The sequence below is a fragment of the Parasteatoda tepidariorum genome, chromosome 9 (assembly GCF_982258835.1).
Source record: "Parasteatoda tepidariorum strain Cologne lab strain chromosome 9, Ptep-v5.0, whole genome shotgun sequence".
NCBI classification, from domain to species: Eukaryota; Metazoa; Arthropoda; class Arachnida; order Araneae; family Theridiidae; genus Parasteatoda; species Parasteatoda tepidariorum.
This window is the reverse complement of record NC_141763.1, coordinates 38,037,750-38,050,525: the sequence shown is the minus strand read 5'-3', so window position 1 is coordinate 38,050,525 and position 12,776 is coordinate 38,037,750. Positions and strand designations below refer to the sequence as shown.

Here is a 12,776-nt window from a genome sequence, read left to right as displayed (position 1 = left end):
CCTCATGTTTAAATATGCTAATTTCTCATTAATTGATGTTATTTCAATGGAAGAGAACATATATTCCTTGTAATTTTTGATGTATTTAATATCTTAGAAGAAATAAAAGAACATTAAACACTTAACAAAATTGAAAATATTTGATAATTTATTAATATTTAAATAATTCTCTGTCAAGAAAGGCATAAAAAGCAAGATGAAATGAACAACTTCGTAAAAATTAGTTTAACAAACTGGTTCATATAAATGAGACTTCCTTATGTTTAAATATGCTAATTTCTCCAACAAAGTTCGCCTTCTAAAATTAGTGAAGTGGCGACTAAATAGTTTGTGTAAAAAGTAGTTTCAGGGTTCCCACTCAATTTCAGAAAAAAAAATCTCTGCCTTTTCCAGGTATTTCAGGTAAATTTTAATGAAAACCCATTCCATATTTTATCCATACTAAACAATTTTTCATCAGAAAACTTTGATTCTTTTATTTGGAATGCATAGTATTAGATATCATTAAATGAGGATGGAAACATTTCAGTTTGACTAAATTATGAAATTTTTACAACAAACAATTGTAATAGATTTTTATAATTATTTAACTCGAATCTCAATAACTAATTATTACTACTGACAATCTTAAGACTGGTTATTTTCCAGAATTTTGTAAAAAAAATTGCAATTTTCTTTGACTATTCCCTGATTTATGGAGTTAAAATAAAATTCCCTGACAAGTGCAGGTTTTCTCTGTTCTGCCTGACCCATAGGAACCCTGTAGTTTGTAGTTAATTACAAAAATAATATTTTTCTAACCACTGATTAAATCTTTGTTGAAGGGGCAATATTGTAGCAAGAAATTGTTAGAATGCACAGTGGGCCAGCATCCAAGGTTCTGGGGCCAAATTAGTGATTCAATAACATTTGTTTCAAAATTTGGGGGGTTTTATTTAGGGTTTTCATGAGCTGGTAAATTGAATTCATAGTTGAAATTTTGAAATACACTAAAAATACCAACAAAAAAAACAAGATGGTGGCTGAAATATTGCGAGCAAAAATAAAAATAATTAATATAGTACGTTTAAATAATTAAATATAGCAATGAAAATATAATTTTCGTAATTTTATATTAAAAATGAAAAGCAAATTATATTTCCGAAGTAATATTACAAAATAACGCAAATTAATTACACAATAACGCGAAAACATGAAAAAAAGCATAATTTTTGTTTTTCGGTATATTTAGTCCACCTTTGCAATATGGGCAAAATGGGACAGGTTTTTTCGAAAGAAGAAACATCAAAGAAGACAACAAAAAAAGTTTAGCTAATTACCTCGTGGAACTTTTTGGAGATAAGTTTCTAAAGTGATTCAAACATTGTAAAATGTCAAATGATAAGATATAAACTATAAGTTTGTCAAGAGTATTAACTAATCCAACAAATTGAAAATTTTTACTATAATTTCAGACTAATTACTCTGATAAAAATGTAACAGAAAGGTGAAATTCCTACATATATTTCTGAAATATAAATTAAAAAAAATTTTTTTTAACATATTTTTCACTACATTGTACTCTTGTCGTTCCAAAAGTAAATTATAATATTTGGAATGATTATGAATACTTAATTTGGGCAATATTAAAGCTGCCTAAACATATTTTAGTTGAAATTTAAGTTTTGACTTTTGGCCAAAGATCATGGTCTTCTGGCCCACTGTGGAATGGTTTGACTCCAGCATGAAGTTTACATACCATGAACTCTACAGCTTCCACCAGGAACGTTTGGATTGCCATCATATCCAGGTCCACATCTCTCACAGCGTCTTCCTTCATAACCAATAGGGCAAGCATCACAAGTAACTTGCCCATCAGTGTCTAAAACACAAGTAGGTGAAAACCTAGAAGGGTGACACACAGATAATTTACTGGTAAAGAAAACCTTGTATTAAAAAATAATTGGGGAAGACTCAAGATTTAAAATAAATCATGGATATTTTGATTTTCCTTCATTAACACTAAAGAAATTTTAATGTCAAGAGGGAACATTGGATCCCAATATGTTTAATCTCCAGAAAACTTTAAGTGCATAGATTAATTTTAAATTTCACACATTATTCTACAGACATGCAAATTAAAATGGGAACACTATATAAAATTAGTAATCACATGAAAATGAAATAGGAATTACGTATAAACTAGAATGTGAAAGGGTATTCTATAATTACTGCTTCGAATACAGAGTCTTTTCTAAACATCCTAGCTGTACATTTTTAACCTTTATATAGTTTTAGAGTTTCAGTTTGGAAATGAATTCGAAACCACAGATGCATAGAATAAATCAAAAAAGAAGTTCAATTGCAAATGTACTTTTGAAAAAGAATGAGGATCAACATGGTTTTTTTTCTCAATTAATTTCATTATGATTAGTCTGCTAGTGGATGAAATCGCGCCCTGATCAGCAGTTATTATTTATATTATGTTATTTTTAATGAATTCGATGAGTATAAACTCATAAAAAAAGAAATTAAAAAAAGTACAGAGTTCAGGATTTAGAAAATACTTTGTAATTATCCAGCACACAATAATCAGATAACTTCTCTATTACTAAGGGAAGTAATGCAATAAAAATTAAAATGTTTAAGATTAAAATTAAACTAACATAAAACAAATTTACAAAATTAATCTATATCTAAGTGCAAGTCATATTCATACAAACATACATAATCATGCAATCCTAGTTTTTTCAATAAATCTGGTCTGTATCATGCAATATATACAGCTGCAAGACAAGTATAAGTACAATAAATGCATATTTATTTTCTGCTTAATTTATAGGTATTCATCAATATTTCCTTGTTTATGAAATAAAATTTTTATAAGCTCTTACATAATATTTCAGCATATATTACTAAATGGAAAGAAACTCGGGTATATTTTCTAAATCCTATTAGGTATATTATGAATATAGCTTGTCAGAAATTTAAGTACACATATGTATAGACGGTTACAGAAAACATGCCTTGTTTACAATAAACAATTATCATGCTTTTGACACAGATTAAAATAACTTCTTTACATTATTACCATTCTGATAGCAAGCCATCACTTCTGGTATCCAAAAGACTGACATAATATAAGGAAGAAAATATTTTTACTTTATAAAGTTAGAATATTTTACACTAATCTTGATTATTACACAAAATTTATTTTATGACTGTGGTTTGATAAATTGGAAGCAATAATATATTCTTTACTATATATTCAATATAAATAAATAATTTAACTTTCACATTAGAATTTAAAAAAACAATTTTTCCTTTCATTTAAACATAATTCTAGAAAATCAGTCCCTAAGAGAACAGAATGCAGCAAAAATAGCTGAATCTATATAGAGACCATGTATTGACCAAAGAAATTGTGGACATGATTTTAAAAAAGCAATGCATTAATTCAAAATGGCTATCATTAAATATAAAAAATTGCAATCAAGCACATTGTCTAAAAAATATTGAAAATTAAACAAATGTGCCAAATCAATTACTAAGAATAAACTCAAAATTAATGCCAATAGCCACTTAGTGTAGCTATTTTAGTAATCAAATCAGTAATTTTAATATTCAGATCAGTACTTGTTATAATCAAATCAGTAATTTCAATAAGCAATCAAATCAATTACCTAAAATAGCTTTTTTATAGTAATTTCTGACTTATTTTACTTAGTAACAAATTAAGAAACAACTATTGTCCATGTAGAAATTATTACTTAACAGTAAAACATGCACAAATGAATGATGACAGAATTTACATTTCATAGTTATTTTATTTTTAAGTTAGAGAAGTGTAACAGAATACTTATAACTTGCGTAAGTACTATTTCCAAGGATTTATAATCCAAATTTAAAATATACTGCATATTCAAGAAAACAAAAATGAGTCATAATAGAATCAAAATTAAAAACATATTAATTTGAAATTTCATATTTGTATTTATTTTTTTTTTTTTTTTGTTGCTAAAACATGCATCAAAATATATTAAATCAAAATATGCTCGATTGATGTAAACCTATTGCAATGTTTGATCTTATATTTAATTTCCATTGCAAATATGTGCATTTTTAAAGACAGTCTCAATAAATCCGTGGTGACTAATTTTGTAGGTTGAACTTTGCCTTTCTCATGTTAAGAAAAGAATGGTTTAAAGGTAAATAATTACATATCAATTAAAGTAGAATAAATTTCTTTTGGAAATGAAGTTATTTCTTAATTCCAATTGTGAGGTTCAGTTAATTGGAAATTGATAAAGTGCCATGGCATATTAGCCAGTAAAAATACACTGCACTCAAAACATGATATGCTTTTATTACTTTATACAAAAATTTTCTAATGTTCTTTTATTGTCTATTGAAAGAAAGTAAGTTTTTTTCCATCTGAAATGCATAGTTGTGAATACTTCAGTTATCGCAAGTTTAAAAAAAAAAAATTACTAAATAAACATATAGACTTAATAAGTAGAAAATTCTTTAAATTAAATATAAAGTTTTGAGTTCACATACATAAAACATATTTTATAGCATCATTTATTATGTTTATAATAAGCAACTAAATGAAAAAAAGCAAGGGGGATATGCAGCTTGCCAAAATTGCACTCAGCTTTACAAAATACAATGCCTAACAAATTTTTGGAAACATTGGGCAAATGTCAGATTAAAGCTGTTTATTAGAACATACCTAAAAACAAAAGCTTATCACAAAGAAATATTTTACATGTTAAGAAAATATCTATACATACTGGTTTGGAGTAGTTATTAATGGGCAAGGACAGGGTTGACAATCTTCAGGAGTTCCCCGCCTGGCATCACCAAAATAACCTCTTTTACACCTTTCACACTGGCGTCCTTCCGAGTTGTGGCGGCAATTCTAGAAGAACACGACACTTTCATATCAAGTTAAGGAATGTCATACAGAAAAATTATATAGAATTTAACTTAATGATAATTCCAACAAATATTTTAAGTATCATTAAAATGGTAAGATAAATAATGTGGCACACACCAAGCATTCTCCAGATACTGGATCACAAAGGCTAGAGTGTCCGTGACAATTACAAGGCACTCTGGATGGTACACAGTCTCCAAGACCAGAGCCGGTATCTCTTCTGGTATAACCTTCTGAGCATTCCTGGAAGAAAAAGAGTTCAATAAGATAACAAAATATTTCAATATGTGAACAAAACTAAATAGTAAAACATTTGTCTATATAACTGTTTGATACACTACCACTGTCCTAACAGTCCAGGTGTTACCTTAAAACTTTAACATTTTCAAAGATAGAAAATGGTAAATTTCATCCTCTACAAAAATTAATTATAGAGCATTGTTTTAAGTTATGCTAGTTTGATTGATATAAAAAAGGAGACTTAAAGTATTTTAGTCTCCTTAGAAGAAAGGAGATTTTAAATTTATCGTCTTTCAGATGAATGATTTGTTACAAAGTAACATTGGTCTAGAGTTAGCATCAAAAGTTAATTTTAGAGCTTAGAAAGTCTGAAACTATTTTTAAAAAATGTGAAGTTGTTTCATATTTATATGTGGAGTTGTGTATATATATATATATATATATATATATATATATATATATATATTTGTATTTTTTTAGGTGATTTTCAAATTCCAATATTTTTAATATTATTTTATTACAACATGCGAATTTCAAACTAGACGCTCTCGATTAATGTCTAGAAATGCTTTTCATGCCTTACACCTTCAGAAAACGAAAATATATATGTTTAAAATCTTTTAAATGACAAAACAAATAACAGTACATACAAAAAACAGTAACATATTCTATAAATTTTATGCAAAATAATTCTACAAGAGATTTTCAATGAAAGTATTAAATGACAGATTGTGGTTTAGTCAATGCGTTAAAAGCAAAGAGTATAACAAACTTTTTCTAATTTATAAATATTTCAAGTAGTAATGAAGAAATATTTTAGCAAGCAAAATAGATTTTCAATTTCATTGCTTTATTCCCTTAAAAAGTAGCAATACTAAAATAACCATGAGTATTTTACAAGAAAAACGATACCAATTTTGAAAAAAACAATTTTTATAATTTAAAATTCAATTTTCATTGTAAACAGATTTCACGTAGAGTTTTAGTATTTGCTAGACTTAATAAATATGGGAGTTAATCAGTTTAATAATATGCCAAATATTTTTACCTCACAAGAATTTCCTGTATAGCCTTGAGGACATGAACATTTTTCAACATAGACAGCTTGAGGAGCTGAGGGATCAGCAAGTGAAGCAGAATCAATTCGGAAGTTTAGAATACTAAAAGTAAAAATATTAATTTTTAAAAACAACCAATTTGATGTTATATTAGAACACATGTTAATTATTTGTGTTTAATGCAGTGTCCAGTTAGTGTGTGTTTATATATACATGGGTTGGACAAAATTATGGAAACACTTCTATACTAACTCATTTTTTCATATTTCTCAAGAAATACTTTGAAAATCATTTTATATCTTTAGAAGTGTTCAAATCATGAGATTTCACATATAGATAATTGAAGTTCGGAGTTTTATGAACTGGCAATAAATTACGAAAGAAAAATGGTGTTTTTGAATAACTAATGGCAAAAAATATAGCAATAAGCTTGTAACTTGTATCAATTACTTTGGTTATTATATGAAATAGTTGCACAAAATTTCATAGACTGGCTTAAATATTCGAGGAAATATGGACTTTTTTTATAAAAATCTAATTCTTTTGCTTTATTAAATTAAACAAAATAAAATTAATTTCCTTGTGACTTATAGTTGCAAAGATGCAAACTTAATAAATTATTAAAAAGAGTCATTATGTGTATTAATAATTTATTGGGTAGCATAGAAAAATGATCTTAACCAATATTATTTTAAAGTATATTTTAAATTATATTTATATAAAATAATGTAAAAGCAATACTGGAATATTTAATAATCTAAACTACAGTGACATTATGAATGATTAACTCAACATAAACAATAATGGGATTCTTAGAACTGGTAAAATCCTTTGAATTCAAGTGTAGAATGATTTGAACTAAAAAAATATTCAATCAACAATTATAATGAAGAAGTTGCTATCTTTTTAACATAATCTCTGCTACTTGTTATTTATTTGCTCAGATATGAAATACTTCTTTTTTATTCCATATATTTGATATTACATTCAATAAATAAATAAATGTTATATATTTCTATATATCTAATTACTCTACTTTCCGTGACAAGTAAAAAAAAAAGAAAGAAGAATCTATAAAATAATTAACTCTACAGTTTGAAGAATAAAAACTTTTATATCATGATAAAACTAAACTGCATGTAAAAATGTTTAAAAGTCATATGATGACTATTTTTACTGCTAATATTAAAGAAAAATATAAATAACATGATTGTAAATTAGGAGAGAATAAACTGTTTTATTGTAAGAAAAAAATTATTTCATGTTTGTAAATCATAATTATAAAATCATAGTTATGAGATCATAATTATAAAATAACAAACATATAACTTTAGGAGAAAAAAATTGGAGGTACAACCTAAACTAGGTCTAACCCACACTAAGATTCTTAAATATATATGTCTGTGTTCAGAGTGAAAGAAAATGAAAAGAACTTGGAATTTTTATTACCTGGAATGAATCATTTCTTCATCATAACTAGCACGAACATAGAAGGTTTCAATATTTTGCAGAACCATCATAATATCTTCCCTTGTAGTAACATCAACGGAGGGAACATCTCCACGACCTCCCTCTTCATTTTTATGCCATTCACCCTAAAATATAACATATTACAGTTTCCTTGCAGCTCTCAAAATTCAATATGAAAAATGAATGTAGATAAACTTTTTTCTCAGGGGATATAATGTTCGCCTTCCAATGAAGTGAGATGGGTTCTAATTCCAGTGATGGCTGGTCAATACGAATCTGCATCTGGCTTGCACCGACCACAGTGCTGACAAAAATATTCTCAGTGAGAGACAGATCATGGGTTAGAGTCTCTTTGCCATCAGGCTAACCGTGGGAGGTTCTTATGGTCTTCCACTCCGCGAAATGCAAATGTGGATTAGTTCTATAAAAAAAGTCCTCCACAAAGGCAAATTTCTCCTAATACTTGATCCAGGGGCTCCCTTGTCTTCTGGATTGGGTTCAAAATTACAAGGCTACGGAGTTGAACATTAGTAGTCGTAAACACGAAAATTGGGATGGCTGTACAACAATATTAATTACAACAACAAATTAATATAATTTTAAAATTAAGTATTATATCCTTACTAAGCAAAGTAGCATCTTTGCTTAAATAAGGCTTTATGGCATTTATGTGATAAAACCTTACATTATATATCTCATTTAAGTTTTAAATTAGTTGTTCGAATCATGTTTTATAAAAGTAGGAGAAAGTAAAATATGGTACATTGCTTTAAAATACATCTTTCTTTTAAAGTACAAAATATAAATTTTTCGATAAATTTAAATGAGTTTCTATTTAAATTATTTGTTAATTTTAATAATCTAGTTATAGTTAACTATTTTTCATTAAAATCAATTGTTCATCTACTTTGATAGGTAGTTTAAATGCAGATTTTTTAAATGTTATTTAAATTTTCATTCTAAGTTAAACTATAATAGATATAAAAACTTTCCTCATTTTCCATGTGCTTTTTTTAAGGGTGTTAATTCATGCTTATTTTGAAAAACTTCACTTTTTAAAAAAAATAATAAACTTTTTCATATGTTTTAGATCAGGGGTTTTCAACTTGCGGCCCGCAAAGCCATTTTTTGTGGCCCGTGAACTAAAATACATTAGTTGCCATTTTTTTACCGACAATTTTCGTAAAAAATATTTATGAGTGTGAAATACTTTTCCTTCGTTAGAAAAAACTTAATTTCTTCGTTTTTGTGAAATTTAACATACCAACGGAGAAAAAAATTTATTTCTCAGGTTTTTTATCCAAGAACATATTTATTCAAATACAAAAATGATCGTGTCTCTTTTTTATTTTATTTATTTTGTATTTTGTGAACATAATTTAGCATGTGTGTATCAGAAATATTCTCGAAGAAATTCTTCGATTTAATTTTTTGAAACCACTCATTTTGGACGAAAATATTTACACACACATTTGTAAATTTTAAATGTAAATATCTATTCTCTGGTGGTTGCAGCAGACAAACCTCTATTTTCTAATTAAACATTTTGTGTGCTACTATGTAATTTTTAATACCAACCTTTTTTAAAGTTTTATATCTTAACAATTAGACATCTTTTGCACATTAATGATTTAATACATGCACATTAAAGTTATTGTAGCCCGAATTTTTAGTATTTATTTAATATTTCTAAAAATAATATTAATAACAATTAAATATTTTTGAAAATCTACTTCTTATTTTAATTTGTAATTCAATACATTTGTACAACTTGGTAATAATCTGACAGTAATATTTAATGTTCCTTCAAACATAAGAGTCCCACATAAAATTTTGATAAAGTTGCAGCCCGCCATTTGATTTCTGTTTTTAATTGTGACCCCCGGCCTCATGTAAGTTGGAAACCCCTGTTTTAGATTATGGAAAATCAAACACACACAAAAGTTATGGTTAATAACTAATAAGCTAATTTAACAAACAATTTCTGTAGTATTTAAAAGAATACAGTGATACGAAGGAATTTAAATAAACAAACCTCCCAAAATCTAACTTCAACATTGTTGTCTCGTTGAGGTCCATATGGTTGCTTTACAACATGATAAAGGGTAAGACCATTTCCTTTCAAAATGAAATCAGCAATTTTTGGTGGATTAGGTACAAAAGGAGCACTGTATCTGAAGATGTAACGAATGTAACCACCATAACTATTCAGCTAAAAATGGTTTTAAAAAAATCTATATAAAAGGTATGTCAATCACATTTCAAAATAATAGTAATTTTTTATCATAACCATAGACAAGGGAAAATATTAAAAATATAAAAGTTATTATGTGCTATATATGAAAAATTATAATTTATAAAGCTAACTAGAAGAACAAGTTAAGCACCATTTTTCAATTGTTAATTTTCCAGTTGCAGTTGAATATGGTGTAATGGTTAATTGCAGGTACAAAACATTATTTTAAAACATTGAAAAAATTATTGAATTTAAAAATTGATTAATAATTAATATACCTTTATACTGCATTAATTGGTCCATTGTATTTAAATTACTTTTTATATAATGTAATGTTTAGGTTTTATAAATTAGATGCAAATCTCTAAAATTATTAAAACAATCCAATCTAATATTTTTAGTAAATGCTAATGAAATAAAAAATTTAAAAAAGAAATTCAAAGAAGACCCTCCAGTAAAATTTCAAGTTCTGAAAATATAAAAAATTAATCCATGAAAAATTAACTTGCAAATAACATTTGAGATTAACTTACACATTATTTCAAAACTAAGTTACAAATCACTTAAAAGTAGAGTAGAATAATGTTTAAAATGCGGCATTAACAGTTTAAACTTTAGGTTAGAAATAATAATTTTATGACATAATGTGCCCCACTTACAAATTATAATTTTTCAAATAGTGCCAATTTAAACACAAGCCTAGGATCCTTAAAGGACAAAATTGAAGAACTGAAAACAATTTTCGGTGCATAATTTTCAAGAAGGATTGCATTTGGCAATAATGTTTACTTTCATAAACATTTATTTACTTACCAGTTTCCTGTTAATCGGCAAATAGTTTTTTTTTCAAAATAGTTGTTTTTAATTATATAATAATGAAACAAAAAAATATAGTTAATGATCCAAAAATTTTCTTTAAAACACTTAATTTCCATTGTTAATTTAAAATACTATAGAAAAAATCAGTTCAACTATGTTCTAACTGCTCATATTTATAAAAAAAACTAATTTAATTCTTAATTTGAAAATTAAATTTTTTTTTTTAAAAAAAAGAAGTTTACTCCACTAACTTGATTTCCAAGGAACTCAGGTGGCAAACTCCAGTAATGGTAGACGTCAGTGGGGGCATCACCTTTGACATGCCCTTCAACTTTATACTCCCTGTTTGCTGAATTATACTGAATGGCATTTTGATTTGGTGGATATCTTTGACCAACATCTTCATAATTACCACGTCCATCCTTTTGAAGTGCAACAACTGCAATCTCAGTTTGAAGAGGTATCTACAATAAAACATAGAACACATTATGAATTAAATAATAATAAATATCAAACACTTTATTTCACATAAATATCATCTCAGTAAAAGTATCTAACCGAATCCTAACTAACTAAGTGTTAGTCCGGGCTTTCTCTACAACAGATGCAAGCCCTCTTTATATAAAAAAAATTACATAAAAAAAAACTTTTTTTATATAATTTTACATATTATATAAAACAAACTTTTTTAAAGTTATTTAATGGGAAAATAATTTCTTCGCATTATTCAAAGAAACAACAAGGAAATTTAAGCATATTTTATCCAGGGACTCAGATCTTGTTAATTTGGCCTTGGTAAACACAGACCTAAGGGTTAACTCTGCATGAATCCATATATTTTATGAAAATTTCATCAGACAAACAAACCGCTTTGATAAACAAGGTTCTTTTTTTCTAGAATATTTAAGTGAAATTGTTATTAAAAGAGAACAAAATTTAGAATAGAGTTTGAAACAAAGAATCATCACAATGGTGCTTGTGATCATGAAGATTAGCCCATGAAAAATGAATAAATTTATTTTTGAAAGTCTATAAAATAGAGAAAAAAGTTTTTGTATTATTATGTTTAGTAAAATAAATTTATTTCTAAAGTATTATCAGTCCTTTTATTATTCAAATTTTCTGAGAAATGGTATGAATATTAATTATTTCATCTCTAAAATTGCAAAACATTCTTAATTTCTTTGAATTTTACAAAATTTAAAAAAATGTAGACTTTTTAAATCGACTTCTAATAAAATTTTATTAGCAAGTGGATTTATTTTCTAATACTACGCAAACAAATTGATAAATTAAATATGAAACAATAATTATTATGTCACTATTAAGTTCAAAGCTTCACTATTAAGTTCAAAGCTTCATGTGAGCTTCAGATAAAATAAATGAAAAACGCAAATGAATATCTAATTAAAGATTTTTAATGTATATACTAACAGAAGTAACATGAAGACTGCTACTATAGCAAGTTTCTGTTACACCAAAACAATAACATCTTAAGCAGTCAGAAGATACAGCAGCTTTTTCATTGAAAAGTGGGGGTCTGCAAATTCCAGCTTTGGCTAAAATAGAAAAAGAATAAGAAATTTATTTCAATTTGGAAACAATACATTACATTGGAGGAAATGATAAATGATGTTTCAACAAAAAGAATAGAACAGAAATATTTATATGATTCAGTCATTAATTGTACTTAATTGTATATTGGATAGTCAAATAATAGACTTAAGAAAATTGTTTTCACAAGCTAGAATGGAATTTCAAATTTTTAGTTAAGAAGATGAGAATATGATGCATGGTCACCTTTCATTGTTCTAAATAGGTGTTGGGGTAATTTAAAAATTAATCAAATCTCGTTACCAGTTATATAATAAATAAGGGGTAGTTTCTCTTTTATGTTACACTTCACTATTTTAGACAGACAGTACAAACTTCTAGACATGCCTTCAGTGATTGATAATACCATAACATAAAATAAAAAAAAATTGTAAACTGTAATCCAATATTTCAAATTGCATCATTATCTGATAAAAAT

General features: G+C 26.6%; 1 protein-coding gene across 24 annotated transcripts in view; it reads right to left on the bottom strand.

Moving 5' to 3' along the window:
- The window catches only part of trol (terribly reduced optic lobes), a 287,076-nt gene that overhangs the window by 57,223 nt on the left and 217,077 nt on the right, over positions 1-12,776 (bottom strand). For all 24 annotated transcript variants that reach the window (XM_087151601.1, XM_087151610.1, XM_087151613.1 and 21 more), the window contains 8 exons: positions 12,179-12,303; positions 10,996-11,208; positions 9,725-9,901; positions 7,669-7,814; positions 6,210-6,321; positions 5,039-5,164; positions 4,776-4,903; positions 1,739-1,884 (listed from right to left, as the gene is read on the bottom strand). In XM_087151601.1, coding sequence (XP_087007727.1) covers positions 1,739-1,884; positions 4,776-4,903; positions 5,039-5,164; positions 6,210-6,321; positions 7,669-7,814; positions 9,725-9,901; positions 10,996-11,208; positions 12,179-12,303 — 1,173 coding nt within the window. The remainder of the gene's footprint in view (positions 1-1,738; positions 1,885-4,775; positions 4,904-5,038; positions 5,165-6,209; positions 6,322-7,668; positions 7,815-9,724; positions 9,902-10,995; positions 11,209-12,178; positions 12,304-12,776) is intronic.